Raw genomic sequence first — 20,911 nt, 5'->3', positions numbered from 1 at the left:
ATTGTTTTGATCATCACAGATTAGCAATAGTCAAGAATATTGGACACCCAAGAGAATCAAAATGTGCAAATCCTTTTTTATTTCTAGTATATCTCATCTTTTGATGAAGTTGGTCCACTAAGTTGGTTTACTAACTTTTAACATGAATGCAGAGGAGGATGATATTTACTGTAAAAACATCAAATAATATACCTTTGAAATGTACTTTACTTTAAAAAAATATATATTTTTTTGTATACACTGGCCTGAAACTCCAATAAGCCACCTGAGGGTAAATGTGTTGGTGTAGTACCACAGACAAAGGTGAAATGATAAAACCATGAACATCTTTGTACCTTAGATGTAAAAACAGAATTAAGATACAAAATGGGGGGGCAACACAGCAAAAAAATAAAATTGTTTTCAAAAATCATGAAATTTACAGTAACATGCACATACTGTACTTTGTTTTTCCACTTGTAGAAAAAAGGTAATAAAACTAATCTATACAGAGTAATTATTCAGTATTAAATAGTATAAATAAATTCCTTCATATATAAATAGCTTTCTTCCCCATTTGGTTAACTTACATACTGTAGTGTTGTGAAAGTTGTGACATCTATAGAGCCTCAGGTTTGAACTATATTCAAGCATTCCAAAACTTAAATGCTAAAAATAGGGGGATTGTCACATAGACACCTGCTAGTGAGGGACATTTGATGGGGTTATACAGTTTCTTCTAACTTTGCATGTAGTCTGTCTGTTGGTGTCTGGGCCAAACCTGTGTTTTAGTTGGAACAGTTTTGGATTGCTTGTGAAGTGTAAGAGAGGTTATTGTGTTCAGATGAGCGATTCCCGTTAACCCACAGTGTAGTGGTTATCACCCATAGAAAAACAATCCAGGCACCCTGGAAACATGGTCACTAACACACGAACACACACGTCGGGCCTTATTTCTGCAGAATGAACTGTTCGATAAACTCATTCTGCTCAGCCTCCACTTTTGAGAGAGCTTCGTACTCAATGCGATACCTGGAATAGATTACAAACAAACTTAATTAAACCCCAGTAATTAACTGACTGACTGACTTTAAGGTCAACCACTGAGAATGAGACACTAACTAAATAGATTTCCACATCGTTATTGATTTCACAAAGAGACTTGACCTCAGTCATACATTTTACCAATCACGGTTGTTTCTGCCATCTGGTCTCTTTAATATAGCCTGGGTACCATTCTGTTCCTGGTCTCTTCAATATAGCCTGGGTGCCAGTCTGTTTCTGGTCTCTTTAATATAGCCTGGGTGCCATTCTGTTTCTGGTCTCTTTAATATAGCCTGGGTACCATTCTGTTTCTGGTCTCTTTAATATAGCCTGGGTGCCAGTCTGTTTCTGGTCTCTTTAATATAGCCTGGGTGCCAGTCTGTTTCTGGTCTCTTTAATATAGCCTGGGTGCCAGTCTGTTTCTGGTCTCTTTAATATAGCCTGGGTACCATTCTGTTTCTGGTCTCTTTAATATAGCCTGGGTACCAGTCTGTTTCTGGTCTCTTTAATATAGCCTGGGTACCAGTCTGTTTCTGGTCTCTTTAATATAGCCTGGGTGCCAGTCTGTTTCTGGTCTCTTTAATATAGCCTGGGTGCCAGTCTGTTTCTGGTCTCTTTAATATAGCCTGGGTGCCAGTCTGTTTCTGCACTCTTGCCAACTCCTTATGAAATTGTCCTCCCAAACATGTTTGGCTTGACAATGGATTGGGCAAAAGCACAAACCGATCTGGGACCAGGCTAGCGAGCTCCGATCTGGGACCAGGCTACAAGTCTTCTTACCTCTCCAGCTGCATCTTCTTCTCTGCTGTCAGGGCCTGGAGCTGCTGTTGCTGGGCCTCCCTCTGCTTGGCCACAGACTTCAACAGGTTCCTGGCTCCAATAGCCTGGGAGAAGGAGGGCAGGGCAGCAGCATGTCGTTCACCCAGATAAGAAGCCCTCAGTCGTTCCCACAGAAAAGTGCAGCAAGTGTACTCAGTGGCCTAGCTAGCTAGCAGTCAAAGTACACCGTTTTGTTTTCAACCTGAAATTGCTTGCAGATTGTAGAGCCAGCGGTCACGTTGATCTGACTGACACGTTAAAAACAATTGACTTTGAATGAGTGAACAAAAAGTATGGCATCGGTGTGTGTCTGAGCCCTGTCAAGATGGACTAAGAAACTCACAACCCCTTACCTTCATCTTTTCTGTCTCTGCCTCTTTTGCCAATTCATCCACCAGCTCAATGAGACCACCCACTATCTTCTGAAACTGGCCGATTTCTATGTATTGAATGAATGCACGAAAGTCAGTAAAACACTATTTGGTAAATTAGGTGTCAACAACATTTGAAGAACACAGTTATAACATTAAGAACGTGTGCGAGTGTACATCTCCACCATATGAAACTTAACACCAATGGTACATTCCAAATGGCACACTATTCCCTATATAGTGCAATAATTTTGCCCATATATATATATATATATATATATATATATATATATATATATATGGTGCCATTTGGGACACAGAACAGAAGCTAAATGGAATGCTCTTACTGTCAACAAAGTCTTCACACTCCTCCTTGAGCTCCCTGGTCTTCTGGTCCACCTCTGGTTCCAGCACCCGTAGCTTGTTGAGCTCATCAAAATGAAGACCAGCTTCACCCAACGGGTCTTTTGCCATGGCCACAAGGCCTGTCTCCAAGAGCTGGGTTATAGATGGGGGGGCTGAAAAACACAGCATTAATACCATGAGATGCCCTGGATATATACGGATGCTTTAAAATATATATTATTTAATCTTTATTTTATCCATTATCTCAACAGTCTAAAGTGGCTTCCTTTCCTCATCTGCAGTTGATCTAAAAGGGAGGAATAGGTGAAAGACAACTTGTGGGCTTGTATTATTTTAGTCATGTCTGTCACATTAGTATAGCAACGGGCATTCCCCGCCTACCCGAGGGTCTGTCTTTTTCAGCCATCTATTCCCTGTGTTAGGAGTGCTAAAATCCACTTGAATCTCGCTGTATCAATTGCTATCATTTTACCCCCTGCAGCTCTTTATTAACACTCTTGCTTGTGCCTTTTGTCCCCCCCCGTTAACATTGCGACAGCGGAAATGTTTCCAATGACCTGTCAAACACACCCTGGGAATGGGTGAAATGGGCTCCATGGAATATATAGTCTTTCCGTTGATTCTATAAGAACGCTAACATGCTAACCACACCGCTCGCGTTACGCCCTCATTGGTTTTTAGGAGCATATACCCATGTGGGTGACTGAAAGATGAACTGGAGGTTTACACTCCTGTCCAGTTGGTGGTGGTAATGCACCTTAAAGTTGTTTGCCAACTGCCATATAAAATCCAAAGAAGAAGAAGAAGCCTGAAGGAGGAGAGATTACCAGAAAAAAAAAAACTTGGTTTACCCTTTTATCAGTGGATTAATTGTCGGAGTAGAGGACCCTCTGCACTTCAGGTAAAATAACAACCCAATGTTTATATCCCAGGATAAATTAGCTAGCAACAGCAAGCTAGCTAGCTAAATTGGCATGTATGTTTGTTTTGATATTTCCACCTGCGTGTCCTGATTGCGTCTGGTGTGGATGGACAAAAATCAACGTGCAGACGCACGCGCGCCCGGTCTAGACAGCATGTACCATACCAGTAAAAAAATGTGGACAAATCAAAATATATTTTAGATTCTTTAAAAGCCACCCTTTGCCTTGATGACAGCTTTGCACACTCTTGACATTCTCTCAACCAGGTTCACCTGGAATGCTTTTCCAACAGTCTTGATGGAGTTCCCACATATGCTGAGCACTTGTTGGCTCCTTTTCCCTCACTCTGCGGTCCAATTCATCCCAAACATCAATTGGGTTGAGGTTGGGTGATTGTGGAAGCCAGGTCATCTGATGCAGCGTTGACTCCCCATCTTGGTCAAATAGCCCTTACACAGCCTGAAGGTGTGTTGGGTCATTGTCCTGTTGAAAAACAAATGATAGTCCCACTAAGCGCAAACCAGATGGGATGGCGTATCACTGCAGAATGCTGTGGTAGCCATGCTGGTTAAGTGTGCCTTGAATTCTAAATAAATCACTGACGGAGTCACCAGCAAAGCTCCCCCACAACATCACACCTCCTCCTCCATGCTTCACGGTGGGAACCACACATGCAGAGATCATCCATTAACCTACTCTGCATCTCACAAAGACACGGCAGTTGGAAGCAAAAAATCTCAAATTTGGAATCATCGAACAGATTTCTACTGGGCTGATGTAGCCATTCGACCATGAAGGCATGACTGATTCACAGTCTCCTCTGAACAGTTGAATTTGAGATGTTTCCGTTACTTGAACTCTGAAGCATTTATTTGGGCTGCAATTTCTGAGGCTGGTAACTATAAAGAACTCATCCTCTGCAGCAGAGGTAACTTCCTTTCCTGTGGTGGTCCTCATGAGAGCCAGTTTCATCATAGCGCTTGATGGAACTTTCAAAGTTCTTGACATTTTTCAGATTGCATGACATTCGTGTCTTAGTAATGATGGACTGTCGTTTCTCTTTGCTTATTTGAGCTGTTCTTGCCATAATATGAACTTGGTCTTTTACCAAATAGGGCTATCTTCTGTATACCACCCCTACCTTGTCACAACATAACTGATTGGCTCAAACGCATTAAGAAGGAAAGAAATTCCACAAATTAACTTTAACAAGGCACACCTGTTAATTGAAAAAGATCAAGGACAACAACCACCCAAGCCACTGCCTGTTCACATCCAGAAGGCGAGGTCAGTACAGGTGCATCAAAGCTGGGACTGAGAGACTGAAAAACAACTTCTATCTTAAGGCCATTAGACTGTTAAATAGCCATCACTAGCACAGAGAGGATGCTGCCTATATACACAGACTTGAAATCATTGGCCACTTTAATAATGTTTACATATCTTGCATCTCTTATGTATATACTGTATCCTATACTGTCTCTTAGTCTATGCCACTCTGACATTGCTCGTCCGTATATTTATATATTCTTAATTCCATTCCTTTACTTAGATTTGTGTGTATATGTTGTGAAATTGTTAGATATGACTTGTTAGATAGTGCTGCACTGTCGGAACTAGAAGCACAAGCATTTCACTACACCCGCAATAACATCTGCTAAGCACATGTATGTGCCCAATAACATTTTATGTGAAATGCATTCCAGGTGACTACCTCATGAAGCTGGTTGAGAGAATGCTAAGTGTGCAAAGTTGTCATCAAGGCAAAGGGTGGCTACTTTGAAGAATCTCAAATATTTTGGTTTGTTTAACACTTTAGTTATTACATGATTCCATATGTGTTATTTAATGGTTTTGATGTCTTCACTATTATACTACATAGTAGATGTCCAAACTTTTGACTGGTACTGTAAGTGTCGAGACGATGCGTTAAATCACAAAACATTCATTGTAATTTAGCAAGCTATTTTGCTGTTGCTAGCTAAATTTGTCCCGGGATATAAACCCCCTTGCAGCGCATCAAGATTTTAGCGCCTGGCTATGCAGACGCTTATTGACGTGCACGAGCAGTTTGGATGCAATGAAAGAATAATGTGAACATTTATTAATTTTGCAACACTCGCACATAAAAAGCAAGCGGTGTGGGCTCCCGAGTGGCTCTGAGGCACTGCATCTCAGAGGCGTCACTACAGACCCTGGTTTGTTTCCAGGTTGGCCGTGATTGGCAGTCCCATAGGGTGGCGCTTAATTAGCCCAGCGTCCTCCGGGTTAGGTTTTTGGCTGGGGTAGGCTGTCATTGTAAATAATAAATTTGTTCTAAACTGACTTGTCTAGTTAAATAAAGATTATGCGTGAGAACATTGTCAGGTGACCCAAGAGCTTCCAAATATGGAGTTGCAGGTTTTCCTTATCTGTCATGTTTGTGCATAACTCTCCAATGTACAAATTTTTATGGCAGTCATTTTACTTAAGGCCCTTGGAAATGACCCGCATATCTGCAGTCATAACAAAATGTACACAGCAATATATCGATTTACACATACAAATGTTTGTGAATAGTGAATTCCACTTGTGGATAGTGATTTAACTAGGCAAGTCAGTTAAGAACACATTCTTATTAACAGTGACGGACTAGGAACAGTGGGTTAATGAACTGCCTTGTTTAGGGGCAGAATGACAGATTTTTACCTTGTCAGCTCAGGATTCGATCTAGCAACACTTTGGTTACTAGCCCAACGCTCTAACCACGAGGCTACCTGCTGCCCCTTTGTGGATAGTGATTTACATTTGTGGATTGGTACTTCTTTGTACAGATCATTGGGGATTTACACGTGTAAATATGACCTCTTTCTTTCTTTCTTTCTATAGATCTAATGTGTGTAAATATTTGTCATAATCTCTTGGTGTCTTTCCAATATCACTCCCATTTTATTTTGGAATTTTTGGAATCTTCATCCATTGTCCAACTGTTACATTTATTACAATTATTATAAAAAATAAACTTTTTACAACGACCGATGATGATGCTGCTTCATTAGTAAACTTTGAGAGTTGAGAAAATACTTATTTTTTTTAAATTAAAAAGTTGAGAAAAGAAGCCAGAATCCCGTCTTGTGTTGTGACAGACAGGGATAATGTTATTTAGGAAAATATTGTTCACACTAGTATTATTTTTTTAAACACACACACCATTTGATTCTGTGACCTTTGACTAATCACTAGCGAACTATCTGATATAATTAGTTGTTGGCACAGTTCTTTGGCAGCTGGCCTCTATAACTAGCTAACGTTAGCTATAATTTACAACCAGAAGGGCTCTCACTAACTAATTTACACACATACATATATATATATTCTCTATAGTTACTTACCAAGACTGAAAGACTAAGACTATCTAGATAGACAGCAAGCTAATTAGCTTTATCACAGCTTGTTCTGATGCCCTTATCGGACTGTCAATGTTATGGGCTAACTGGATAATAGAGGAAGAGGCTAGCAACTAGCCAGTAGCAGGGCTAGCTAGGTAGCATTAGCTAACTGGATAATAGAGGAAGAGGCTAGCAACTAGCCAGTAGCAGGGCTAGCTAGGTAGCATTAGCTAACTGGATAATAGAGGAAGAGGCTAGCAACTAGCCAGTAGCAGGGCTAGCTAGGTAGCATTAGCTAACTGGATAATAGAGGAAGAGGCTAGCAACTAGCCAGTAGCAGGGCTAGCTAGGTAGCATTAGCTAACTGGATAATAGAGGAAGAGGCTAGCAGCTAGCCAGTAGCAGGGCTAGCTAGGTAGCATTAGCTAACTGGATAATAGAGGAAGAGGCTAGCAACTAGCCAGTAGCAGGGCTAGCTAGGTAGCATTAGCTAACTGGATAATAGAGGAAGAGGCTAGCAACTAGCCAGTAGCAGGGCTAGCTAGGTAGCATTAGCTAACTGTTTTAGCTATCCTACTAGGTATTTAATCGTGTGCTGCTGCTTACAAAACTGTACAAAAGTCAAATTATTATCGTCTACAAGTGAGAATTCAAGTCAGTCTTTCACTTACCTTAAATGTATTTCAATTTGATATCAATGTTGTGATCTATGTGGCATAATCCACAGGGGACCGTCTCAGAGGGGGAAACTGTTGTGTTTGGCCATGGGATGTACCTTCCGGGAGGGAGGTGGATGGGAGTTGTAGTAGGACACTTTTATGGAGTCGGGAAAGTTATTTATCCTCGTTGCCTTGTTAACATTGACAATTGTAGGTGGCGTACATATAACATAGTTTTTAATGTAGTAACGAACAGCTGTTCAACAAACTAATTATCCCAAGAGAAAGAAGGCGAGTATCTAGAAAGTTATCTAGTTTTTTGTGTGTGTTTTTTAATCGTTATATTTCAAAACGTTATCTAGTTATTATACACTAGGACTACGTCGTTGCAAGTTTTGTCTCAATGTTCTTGAATTTGTACTTGACATATTATAGCTGGCTAACAACAATAACTTAGTTATTTAGTTAACGTAAACTCGTACATCGCCTTGGTCCGAACAATTGCCCTTATTTTAGCGCCCACAAAACGTAATACTTCCAGATCAACTGTAATGTCAATACCATTGTAAAGCACAATTTCTCCCCTTTCCAACAGAATCAATTACATGACCTAAACGCTGCCCGTTCCTGTGTGATTCAAGAAGGCAATGAGCTCCGTCGGGTCTTTTTAAAAATGGCGGGTGGGGAAGCGAAACTAATGCGTGATAGTGAGACGGAGAGATGTCGTGTGGGAAAATTGCTTTCACCTTATCGCCTCTAAAATGTCAATAAAACACTATAAAGAGTTTATATAATGTGTCATTGTGACACAAACAACAACACAGAGGAATAAACAAACATACAATCAATAATACAGTAGAACAAAAGAAAACAAATAGGTCTAGTTAACTAGTATATAGCTCTAGCTGAACTACAGTTTGTGACTCAAACCTAATGTGGCATGTTGCTAGTTAGCGTTATCTCATAATTATATGTACAGACGTTTTAGACCTAATTTAGTTGTACTACGTATTAGGACATATGACAGTTCCATAGGAGTAGCCATATGTGGAATGGTTTAATATCACAATACATCTATCTGATATCTGCTGGTTGGAATTACACTACTGCACCCATCGGAATCAAAGTTCCCCAGAGACAGACTGTCTTCCTCTGGTATGCAACATTTTTGGGGACATTCTACCAAATAAGCCATCACTAGGCAGCTTCCACCCTGTTACGTAACCCTGCACCTTAGATGCTGCTGTCCCATACACTGTATGTAGACTTGACATGTAACCTTTATTTAAGGTCCAATCACTGGCCACTTTAATAATGGAACACTTGTCACTTTAATAATGTTTACATATTTTTGCTTTACTCATCTCATGTGTATATACTGTATTCTATTCTACAGTATTTTAGTCTATGCCACTACGACATCGCTCATCCTAATATTTATATATTTCTTAATTCCATTATTTTACTTTTAGGTTGTGTGTATTGTTAGATATTACTTGTTAGATATTACTGCACTGTTGGAGTTAGAAACACAAGCATTTCACTACACCCGCAATAACATCTGCGAAACATGTGTATGTGACAAATCAATTTTGATTTGAAATAAGACACACACACACAGTGTTGTGGGCCCTGCTGAATTCCATGCTAGGGGAAAGGTAGAGGGAGATACTGATTGGGTGGGTGGCTTCCTCTCCATTGTGTTCACAGTGTTCTCAACCACTGGTGTTTTAAGTATGACCCCATTGGCCAGAGCAACTCCCCTCTAATTTCACTCAATGACTATAAATCAAGGTTTCAGATTTCATTCCCTTTCAGAGGGACATTTTCCCAACTGTCACCTTGTTAATCTGTCATCTCAGCACAGGCCAGAGGATTGAGGTTTTTGCTGTACGTTTCTATTGCCTTCCATGCACCAGGTATGATCTGCCTGGCCAGTGAAAGGCTGTGGCGCCCCCCCCCCCAGTAGCTGTCACCACGGCGGGGGACATCAGGACCTCTATCTGCAGGGTGGTCATCTACCTTCAGAGGGACATGTCCGGGGACAGCTGCCAGCTCCCCCTGCACCGGCTATGCCTCCAAACCCAGGTCATCTCCACTGGCTCCCAAGCCATTAGACCTTCCCATGAAGGTATACATGGAACAGTGGGCTATCAGAGCAGTGGTCTGTTATGAATGAATGTGCCAATATCCTCTGTGTTTATGTAGGCTATACAGTGTGCTAGGCTGACTGCATACACTTACACATCATACACATTAAAAACAATATTTTAAATGCTTATATGGTGATGCCAAAGAAACATTTTCATCCTTGAATAGACAATAAAGTTATATTATATACTCCCCCTCCACAGCCTCCCAGATGGCGTGTCCCAAGTCCAAGACGTGCAGCTACAGAGCGGCGGTGGGCCTGGGTAACAAGTATGTGCGTCTAAACGTAGGGGGGACCCTGTTCTACACCACGCTGCAGGTGCTCACCAGGCAGGACTCCATGCTGAAGGCCATGTTCAGTGGCAGGAAGGAGGTCTTCATTGACAGAGAAGATGAGAAGGACGTTGGAGACTTCCAGAACGTCTCTCAGTCACTCTTATGGATCAGAAACATAGATGAAACTCTACTTAGTCTTAATACAGACTTCGGGAATGGAACAGATGACTAAAACAACAATCATATGCAATGAATACAAATACCATTTAGATGTACAGGCCCCATGGCAGGCATATCATCAACAAGATACACAGAACTACACTGATTGGAATTCGACCATCGCCTTTCACTTGCCTTGTATGTTCCCGTCCGGGCTGGATCCTGAGAGATCGCAGTGGGAAGCACTTTGCCTCCATCCTGACATACCTGCGGGAGGAATGAGGTCACCTTGCCCCCTGGCAGGCAGGGGCCTCTAGAGCTACTGGCAGAGGCCAAGTATTATCTCATCCAGGGTCTGGTGGAGCTGTGCCAGGGAGGCTTGCAGGTCAGTGACACAGAGAGATGTGTGTCCCAAATGGAACCATATTCCCTATATAGTGCACTACTTTTGACCAGGGCCCGTAGGATTCTGGATGAAAGCAATGCACTACATAGGGGATTAGAGTGCCATTTGGAATGCAGGCTGTGTTGTAGGAGTGTGTTGACCTCACTACTGATCCAACCTACTGTTTTACTAGATCCTAGATCTGTGCATTTTTGCTGTTGTCTTGGCCATGCCAACTTGAACGTGACTTACGCTCCATAGATTGCTTCCTTCCTCATGTTGTGATATTTGACTTGCTTTGGACCAGGGTGTCTACTGTGTTAGTGGCTGTAGGACAACAATACTGTTTGTTTACCATCTGTGCCAGTTAGGGCTGGCACAATTACCGTTATAACCGACGATTATGGATTCAAATTAAAATAACCGTCATAAAGAGAGAAAAAAAAAAGCTGTTTGTTGACTGAACAGCTGACTGAAGACCGGACGGCCAGGGATCTGTGTGGTTGAGTCCGTTTCAGCCGTAACATGGACTCTTAACAACGTGATGAAACTTTGTTACTCCAAACAAGTCTTTGGTTGCCTAGGTAAACCCCCCCCCCACACACACACACGCACACAATGCAGCAGCAACACACATAGAATGGGAATGGAACCTCTAACACAGGCAATTTGATTGGTTAACTCATGGGTACCCTTTCAATGGCTGCCTGATATTGTGATGCAATCATTTCCATGGTAATGTAGAATGTTCATTGACATGATGTTAACTGATGTGGCTCATGCAATGGAATGTGTTTTTTTGTAATGTCAGTTGAGTTGAATCAACAAATCACACCACATATTTTAGCACATCTTTTACTTCCTGCTTTGCTCCTATGAGTACACTTGCAATGTCCACCCATCATTGACTTGAATGGGGACGCTTGTTCTATTCAATATATTTCTATGGCAGCACATGCAGTCAGGTGCAGAGGAGGAGAAAATGTGCGTCTCAAAAAAGAATAATAATATGTATATATATATTACAAGAACCGCAGTAATTTGGCTGGCCAATCACCTTCATCCAAAATTCCATGACTGTTACAACCATAGTGGCAGTGGGTATAATGTGCTTGAGTCTCAAATGGCACTCTATTCCCTATGTTTGCACTACTTTTGCACTACTTTATACCTGGGCCCCTAGTGAACACTATTGGAAAGGGGATACCTAGACAGTTGCACAACTGAATGCATTCAACTGAAATGTGATGTGCGGGGGCGGCCTTAATCAACGTCCACATCATTGGCGCCCAGGGAGTAGTTGGCGTTGGGGGGGTTAAACAGTGGATATATCCCACCTTGTTGGCTCAGGGGATTCGAACCAGCGACCTTTCGGTTACTGGTCCAACGCTCTTAACTGCCAGGCTACCTGCTGCCCGCTAGGATGCAGGCTGTGTCAGTGTGATAGATGTTCATTGGAATGCATGGCATTCAGTATTTGGACTAGCCAAGGTTCTACTGGGAGGTTCTGCTGTCTCCATGGTGACAGTGGGCAATGATACATGCGGTAGAGAGATCAATCGAACCCAACCAAAACAATGGAAATGCTATGGAAACGCGTGGGTGAAATACACTATGTTGGGGTATAAATCGGTAGGTAATATTTGTATGGATGCCAACCCCAATACATTTTCATGTCATCGTCGCCAATCAACGGCATTACAGTTTAAAAAACGACTTTGACTACCACCACTGATTTCTGTATGCTAGCTGAGCTACCAGCTTATTCGAACAGGAGTTAGCATTTAGCAGTCACTTCTTCTAAACCTGAAAAGTGGAAACAGACAAACATATCCTAATTGGACTTCAGTTACCGCATTGTGGGCCTGTTACAATACATCAATCATGTTGGATATGACGAATATCCCCTTTGTTAGATCAGATTTGTTGAATCCAATCTGGCGTCCTGCTTCTATCCCCCACGGTCTGCGATCCATTAACCTGTAGATGTGGTAAAGAGGTTATATTCCACTAACCCTAACTCATACAGTCCAATAGAATATAGGTTATATTCCAGTAACCCTAACTCATACAGTCCAATATCTACTAACTCATACAGTCCAATAGACTATAGGTTATATTCCACTAACCCTAACTCATACAGTCCAATATAATATAGGTTATATTCCACTAACCCTAACTCATACAGTCCAATATCTACTAACTCATACAGTCCAATAGAATATAGGATATATTCCACTATCCACTAACCCTAACTCATACAGTCCAATAGAATATAGGTTATATTCCACTAACCCTAACTCATACAGTCCAATAGAATATAGGTTATATTCCACTATCTACTAACTCATACAGTCCAATAGAATTTAGGTTATATTCCACTAACCACTAACTCATACAGTCCAATAGAATATAGTTTATATTCCACTATTCACTAACCCTAACTCATACAGTCCAATAGAATATAGGTTATATTCCACTAACACTAACTCATACAGTCCAATAGAATATAGATTATATTCCACCAACCACTAACTCATACAGTCCAATAGAATATTGGTTATATTCCACTAACCACTAACTCATACAGTCCAATAGAATATGGGTTATATTCCACTAACCCTAACTCATACAGTCCAATAGAATATAGGTTATATTCCACTAACTCATACAGTCCAATAGAATATAGGTTATATTCCACTAACCCTAACTCATACAGTCCAATAGAATATATGTTATATTCCACTAACCCTAACTCATACAGTCCAATAGAATATAGGTTATATTCCACTAACCCTAACCCATACAGTCCAATAGAATATAGATTATATTCCACTAACCCTAACTCATACAGTCCAATAGAATATAGATTATATTCCACTAACCCTAACTCATACAGTCCAATAGAATATAGGTTATATTCCACTAACCCTAACTCATACAGTCCAATAGAATATAGGTTATATTCCACTAACCCTAACTCATACAGTCCAATAGAATATAGGTTATATTCCACTAACCCTAACTCATACAGTCCAATAGAATATAGGTTATATTCCACTAACTCTAACTCATACAGTCCAATAGAATATAGGTTATGTTCCACTAACCCTAACTCATACAGTCCAATAGAATATAGGTTATATTCCACTAACCCTAACTCATACAGTCCAATAGAATATAGGTTATATTCCACTAACCCTAACTCATACAGTCCAATAGAATATAGGTTATATTCCACTAACTCTAACTCATACAGTCCAATAGAATATAGGTTATATTCCACTAACCCTAACTCATACAGTCCAATATCTACTAACTCATACAGTCCAATAGAATATAGGATATATTCCACTATCCACTAACCCTAACTCATACAGTCCAATAGAATATAGGTTATATTCCACTAACAACTAACTCATCCAGTCCAATAGAATATAGTTTATATTCCACTATCCACTAACCCTATCTCATACAGTCCAATAGAATATCGGTTATATTCCACTAACCACTAACTCATACAGTCCAATAGAATATCGGTTATATTCCACTAACCACTAACTCATATAGTCCAATAGAATAGAGGTTATATTCCACTAACCCTAACTCATACAGTCCAATAGAATATACAGTTGAAGTCGGAAGTTTACATACACTTAGATTGGGGTCATTAAAACTAGTTTTTCAACTACTCCACAAATTTCTTCTTAACAAACTATAGTTTTGGCAAGTCGGTTAGGACATATACTTTGTGCATGACACAAGTAATTTTTCCAACAATTGTTTACAGACAGATTATTTCACTTATAATTCACTGTATCACAATTCCAGTGGGTCAGAAGATTACATACACTAAGTTGACTGTGCCTTTTAAACAGCTTGGACATTTCCAGAAAATTATGTCATGGCTTTATAAGCTTCTGATAGGTTGATTGACATCATTTGAATCAATTGGAGGTGTACCTGTGGATGTATTTCAAGGCCTACCTTCAAACTCAGTGCTTCTTTGCTTGACATCATGGGAAAATCAAAAGAAATCAGCCAAGACCTCAGAAAAAATATTGTAGACCTTCACAAGTCTGGTTCATCCTTGGGAGCAATTTCCAAACACCTGAAGGTACCACGTTCATCTGTACAAACAATAGTATGCAAGTATAAACACCATGGGACCACACAGTTGTCATACCGCTCAAGAAGGAGACACGTTCTGTCTCCTAGATGAACGTACTTTGGTGCAAAAAGTGCAAATCAATCCCAGAACAACAGCAAAGGACCTTGTAAAGATGCTGGAGGAAACAGCTACAAAAGTATATCCATCGGGAGTGACGAAGGTTGAAAGTTAACACAGCGCGCATCGAACCCGGAAGCCAGCCGCACCAATGTGTCAGAGGAAACACCGTGCACCTGGCAACCTTGATTAGTGCGCACTGTGCCCAGCCTGCCACAGGAGTCTCTGGTGCGCGATGAGACAAGTATATCCCTGCCGGCCAACCCCTCCCTAACCCGGACGACGCTGGGCCAATTGTGCGTCGCTCCACAGACCTCCCGGTCACGGCCGGTTACGGCAGAGCCTGGGCGCGAACCCAGAATCTCTGGTGGCACAGCTGGCGCTGCAGTACAGCGCCACCCAGGAGGCCCGAGTAAGTCTTTTAAGAATGAAATGATAGAGCATTGTAAGAGTCACTCAACCTCAAAGAGATTTATTTTATTTTTTACATTGTTTTGTGGTAGAGTTTAGTGAATACAGGTTTCAACATAATCTTTACACTCTTCTACGCCAGGCGTGAGGGTTCAGGGTTTGCGGTCCGTTCCAGTTCCGTGGGCATGCTTCAGTCAGTAATGTCACCTCCTGACCTGAGTTGTTCAAATGGACTTTACTTGAGCCTCGCTGACTAGAGGTCGGCCGATTATGATTTTTCAAGACCGATACCGATTATTGGATTAACAAAATACCCATCTATAAATCGGCCGATTAATCGGTACTCTGGTAATCCAATAATCGGCATCGGTGTTGAAAAATCATAATCGGTCGTCCTCTAGTCAGGACATATATTTATATATGTATGTGTGTGTGAATGTGTAATAATGACAAGTACAACAATACTGAATTAACACTTTTATTTGAACTTAATATAATACATAAATAAAAATCAATTTAGTCTCAAATAAATAATGAAAAATGTTCAATTTAGTTTAAATAATGCAAAAACAAAGTTTTGGAGAAGAAAGTAAAAGTGCAATATGTGCTATGTAAGAAAGCTAACGTTTCAGTTCCTTGCTCAGAACATGAGAACATATGAAAGCTGGTGGTTCCTTTTAACATGAGTCTTCAATATTCCCAGATAAGAGGTTTTAGGTTGTAGTTAATATAGTATTTATTGGACTATTTCTCTCTATACCGTTTGTATTTCATATACCTTTGACTATTGGATGTTCTTATAGGCACTTTAGTATTGCCAGCCTAATCTCGGGAGTTGACAGGCTTGAAGTCATAAACAGGGCTGTGCTTCAAGCATTGCAAAGAGCTGCTGGCAAATGCAGGAAAGTGCTGTTTGAATGAATGCTTACGAGCCTGCTGCTGCCTACCACTGCTCAGTCAGACTGCTCTATCTAATATCAAATCATAGACTTAATTATAATATAATAAACACACAGAAATATGAGCCTTTGGTGATGAATATGGTAGAATCCATAAACTATCATTTCGAAAACAAAACGTTTAATATTTTATCAGTGAAATACGGAACCGTTCCGTATTTTATCTAACAGGTGGCATCCATAAGTCTAAATATTCCTGTTACATTGCACAACCTTCAATGTTATGTCATAATTATGTAAAATTCTGGCAAATTAATTACGGTCTTTGTTAGGAAGAAATGGTCTTCACACAGTTCGCAACGAGCCAGGCGGCCCAAACTGCTGCATATACCCTGACTCTGCTTGCACAGAACGCAAGAGAAGTGACACAATTTCCCTAGTTAATATTGCCTGCTAACATGAATTTATTTTAACTAAATATGCAGGTTTAAAAAAATATATACTTGTGTATGGGTTTTAAGGAAGGCATTGATGTTTATGGTTAGGTACACACACTGGTGCAACGACAGGAATCACGTGAATGTGCGTATTAAATCATCACCCGTTTTGAGAAGTAGGCTGTGATTCGCTGATAAATTAACAGGCACCGCATCGATTATATGCAACGCAGGACAAGCTAGTTAAACTAGTAATATCATCAATCATGTGTAGTTAACTAGTGATTATGTTAAGATTGATTGTTTTTTTATAAGATAAGTTTAATGCTAGCTTGCAACTTACTTCCTTGCTGCGCTCGCGTAACAGGTGGTCAGTCTGCCACGCAGTCTCCTCGTGGAGTGCAATATAATCGGCCATAATCAGCATCCAAAAAATGCAGATTACCGATTGTTATGAAACTTGAAATCGGCCCTAATTAATCGACCATTCCGATTAATCGGTTGACCTCTAGTCCTGACATGCATCCTTGGTATTGTTCAGCAGCACAGAGCCAGTGAGAGTGGAACCAGACATTGTTTAGACTGGTTCAGGTCCTCTTTTTCTCTTATGTACTGTAACAGCCTGCCTGTGGTGTCTGTTTTGATTAACAGGACCAGAAGGAGCAGTCTCTGTGTGTAATCCCTGTTGTCACCTCTGCCAAGGAGGAAGAGAGACTGATCCAGGCCTGCACCATGCCTGTGGTGAAGCTGCTGTACAAAAGAAGCAACAACAAGTACTCCTATACTAGGTGAGCTACTACAAGTATAGTGTCTTACAAAATGGCAGCCCTATACTTGTTCTGTTGTTTGGAGAGTCAGTAATAGTTCATGACTGTTGGTAAATGCTTAGTGAGGGCCTCTAATGTCAAGTACTCGTTATGTCCTCTGTGTTGACAATGGAATTCTGTACCTTCTGATCCATGGGTTGTAATTCCTCCACAGTAACTCAGACGACAACCTGTTGACCCGTGGGTTGCATTTTCTCCACAGTAACTCAGACGACAACCTGTTGACCCGTGAGTTGTAATTCCTCCACAGTAACTCAGACGACAACCTGTTGACCCGTGAGTTGTAATTCCTCCACAGTAACTCAGACGACAACCTGTTGACCCGTGGGTTGTATTCCTCCACAGTAACTCAGACGACAACCTGTTGAGCCGTGGGTTGTAATTCCTCCACAGTAACTCAGACGACAACCTGTTGACCCGTGGGTTGTAATTCCTCCACAGTAACTCAGACGACAACCTGTTGATCCGTGGGTTGTAATTCCTCCACAGTAACTCAGACGACAACCTGTTGACCCATGAGTTGTATTCCTCCACAGTAATTCAGACGATAACCTGTTGACCCGTGGGTTGTAATTCCTTCCACAGTAACTCAGACGACAACCTGTTGACCCGTGGTTGTAATTCCTCCACAGTAACTCAGACGACAACCTGTTGACCCGTGAGTTGTAATTCCTCCACAGTAACTCAGACGACAACCTGTTGACCCGTGAGTTGTATTCCTCCACAGTAACTCAGACGACAACATGTTGACCCGTGAGTTGTAATTCCTCCACAGTAACTCAGACGACAACCTGTTGACCCGTGGGTTGTAATTCCTCCACAGTAACTCAGCTGACAACCTGTTGACCCGTGGGTTGTAATTCCTCCACAGGAACTCAGACGACAACCTGTTGACCCGTGAGTTGTAATTCCTCCACAGGAACTCAGACGACAACCTGTAGACCCGTGAGTTGTATTCCTCCACAGTAACTCAGACGACAACCTGTTGACCCGTGAGTTGTATTCCTCCACAGTAACTCAGACGACAACCTGTTGAAGAACATTGAGCTGTTTGACAAGCTGTCTCTGAACTACAATGGCCGTGTTCTCTTCATCAAGGACGTGATTGGCGACGAGATCTGCTGCTGGTCGTTCTACGGACAGGGACGCAAACTGGCAGAGGTCTGCTGCACATCCATAGTCTACGCCACAGAGAAAAAACAGACCAAGGTTGGTTAGGGGTTTCACACACACACTCACTCACTCACTCACTCACTCACTCACTCACTCACTCACTCACTCACTCACTCACTCACTCACTCACTCACTCACTCACTCACTCACTCACTCACTTACTTGTTCATGGCAGTCCATCGTTACTGACACAGGCACACTATCTTTTGTACTGTAGCTAATCTTAATGTTGACCCTGTCTGTCCGTCTCTCTATCTCAGGTGGAGTTTCCAGAGGCCAGGATCTACGAGGAGACCCTGAACGCTTTGCTTTATGAGACACTACCTGTCCCTGACGACTCCCTATTGGAGGCCACACGCCGTCGACACGCCCACAGCCACACCCACTGTGGTTTCCACAGCGAGGAGGAGGAAGGCCCCACCCACTCTGGGGTATAGCAACTACGACGACCGGCCTCTGGGACACTAAGGATGCGTCTCAAATTGCACCCTATTCCCTATATGGTGCACTACTTTTGACACGGGCTCTATATAGGAAATAGGGGCCTATAGGGCTCTGTATAGGAAATAGGGGCCTATTGGGCTCTGTATAGGAAATAGGGGCCTATAGGGCTCTGTATAGGAAATAGGGGCCCATAGGGCTCTGTATAGGAAATAGGGGCCCATAGGGCTCTGTATAGGAAATAGGGGCCCATAGGGCTCTGTATAGGAAATAGGGGCCCATAGGGCTCTGTATAGGAAATAGGGGCCTATAGGGCTCTGTATAGGAAATAGGGGCCTATAGGGCTCTGTATAGGAAATAAGGGCCCATAGGGCTCTGGTCAAATGTAGAGAAGAATGTGCCGTTTTTGACGAAGCCTATCTAACCACAGAGGAGGAAACTGGTTCCCTGCTGACCTGCCGCCGGGACACTAAGTTATACGTCTCAATATGACGCACTATGTAGTGCACTACCATTCGAACCCTCTTCTCCCTGTCAGTCACCTCTCAGTGAGAGCCTCAAAATGTATTTAATGATTCATCCAACCTAACTCTGCACTAATTACTGTTACTCTGCAGCCATTGGTGAGAGTGAGTGATGGCTCCCAAAAGGCACCCTAGTCCCCATCCTATACCCATTAAGGCTCTGTTCAAAAGTAGTGTATAAGGGGAAAAGGGTGCCATCTAACCACTCCTTACTGACCAGCCACTGGGACACTAAAGGTGGCAGTATGCTTCCCATCCAAAACTGTTCAGAAACAGTTTGTGTATAATATTATAATGATATTTTATGATTTGTTTTTTGTTTTGGTCTCAGTCAAGTTTTTTTTTTTTCAGCTGTTTGTGCACACACAAACACAAAATCCTTGAGGCAAGCCGAAATCTGTAGCTGAAGTCTACCCCTTTTTGTCGGTGATTGGTCAACAGTAAGGATTCTTCAATTAAGTGTTTTTTTTATTGTCGTTCAACAAGAGACGACTAGTTTTCATGCCCATTTTTTCACTTGAGAAATCCTGCACCAAACCTCTTAGTTAGATGTAAAATTGCGCATCTAAGATCTCTGCAAAACGTTAAAATGAACGACAGATTTCATAAGTTATCTCAGATGAATTCTGACTATTTTGAGAAAGTGTATTCTGGCTACGGCATCTCAATATAGACAAACAGTACTATTGCCACTTTTTTCACATTTTTCAAGGGAGTATGTGAGCACACTTGTTTGCCTACGGCTAGGCGCCAGCCGAACTGTAGCTAGCTGACGCCTTAAGGATGTGTCCCATCTAACCACAGAGGAGGAAACTGGTTCCCTCTGGCTCTTCACTGAATCACTACACCCACCACTGAAGCACTGGTGGTGTTGGCCCCAAAATGGCCTTGGGCACAAAATGGCTGCCAAGCTGCATCACCCTGGTGCCTGACAGACTTTGTCGATGGAAAACTCGTGATTTAAAATGTTGAGGTGCTTATGCTGTTTATTCTTTGTTTTATATAGAACTCTCTTCTTCACAAAACAATCAAATCTGTGTTCATACAATCAAAATTGCAACTTCAAGTCAGCGAAGATGAAGGGGAGAAGACCGGTTAAAGATGGATTTTTAAACCTTGACACAATTGAGACATGGATTGTGTATATGTGCCATTCAGAGGGTGAATGGCCAAGACGAAATATAGGGTAGCCTAGTGGTTAGAGCGTTGGACTAGTAACCGGAAGGTTGCAAGTTCAAACCCCTGAGCTGACAATCTGTCGTTCTGTCGTTCTGCCCCTGAACAGGCAGTTAACCCACTGTTCCTAGGCCATCATTGAAAATAAGAATTTGTTCTTAACTGACTTCCCTAGTTAAATATAGGTTAAATAAATAAGAAAAAAAAGAAAAGTGCCTTTGAACGAGGTATGGTGGTAGGTGCCAGGCCCATCCAGCCAATTTGACACACCTATGGGAAACATTGTAGTCAATAT

The 20,911-nt window shown here is 41.6% G+C and overlaps 1 protein-coding gene and 1 pseudogene across 1 annotated transcript; one reads left to right on the top strand and one right to left on the bottom strand.

The window, feature by feature from the left end:
* Window positions 1-56: 56 nt before the first annotated feature.
* On the bottom strand, window positions 57-2,752 carry LOC121839120 (intraflagellar transport protein 20 homolog). The gene is made up of 4 exons (XM_042296503.1): window positions 2,561-2,752; window positions 2,196-2,281; window positions 1,804-1,907; window positions 57-1,011 (listed from the first exon to the last, which is right to left on the bottom strand). The coding sequence occupies exons 1-4, from the start codon at window positions 2,745-2,747 to the stop codon at window positions 930-932; spliced, it is 459 nt and encodes a 152-aa protein (XP_042152437.1). The 5' UTR covers window positions 2,748-2,752; the 3' UTR covers window positions 57-929.
* Window positions 2,753-9,563: 6,811 nt separating this feature from the next.
* LOC112266212 lies at window positions 9,564-19,172 on the top strand (annotated as a pseudogene).
* The last annotated feature ends 1,739 nt before the right edge of the window (window positions 19,173-20,911 follow it).

This window comes from Oncorhynchus tshawytscha, linkage group LG13, assembly GCF_018296145.1.
Source record: "Oncorhynchus tshawytscha isolate Ot180627B linkage group LG13, Otsh_v2.0, whole genome shotgun sequence".
Taxonomy (NCBI): domain Eukaryota; kingdom Metazoa; phylum Chordata; class Actinopteri; order Salmoniformes; family Salmonidae; genus Oncorhynchus; species Oncorhynchus tshawytscha.
The sequence above is the reverse complement of the archived record's forward strand: the minus strand, read 5'-3'. Positions and strand labels throughout refer to the sequence as shown.

Coding starts and splice junctions, on each gene's coding strand:
- LOC121839120 (XM_042296503.1), bottom strand. CDS start 2,747: ATGCTGTGTTTTTCAGCCCCCCCATCTATAACCCAGCTCTTGGAGACA. Junction 2,282..2,560: donor GTGTGAAGACTTTGTTGACA/GTAAGAGCATTC, acceptor TTCAATACATAG/AAATCGGCCAGTTTCAGAAG. Junction 1,908..2,195: donor CAGAGACAGAAAAGATGAAG/GTAAGGGGTTGT, acceptor TCCTTCTCCCAG/GCTATTGGAGCCAGGAACCT.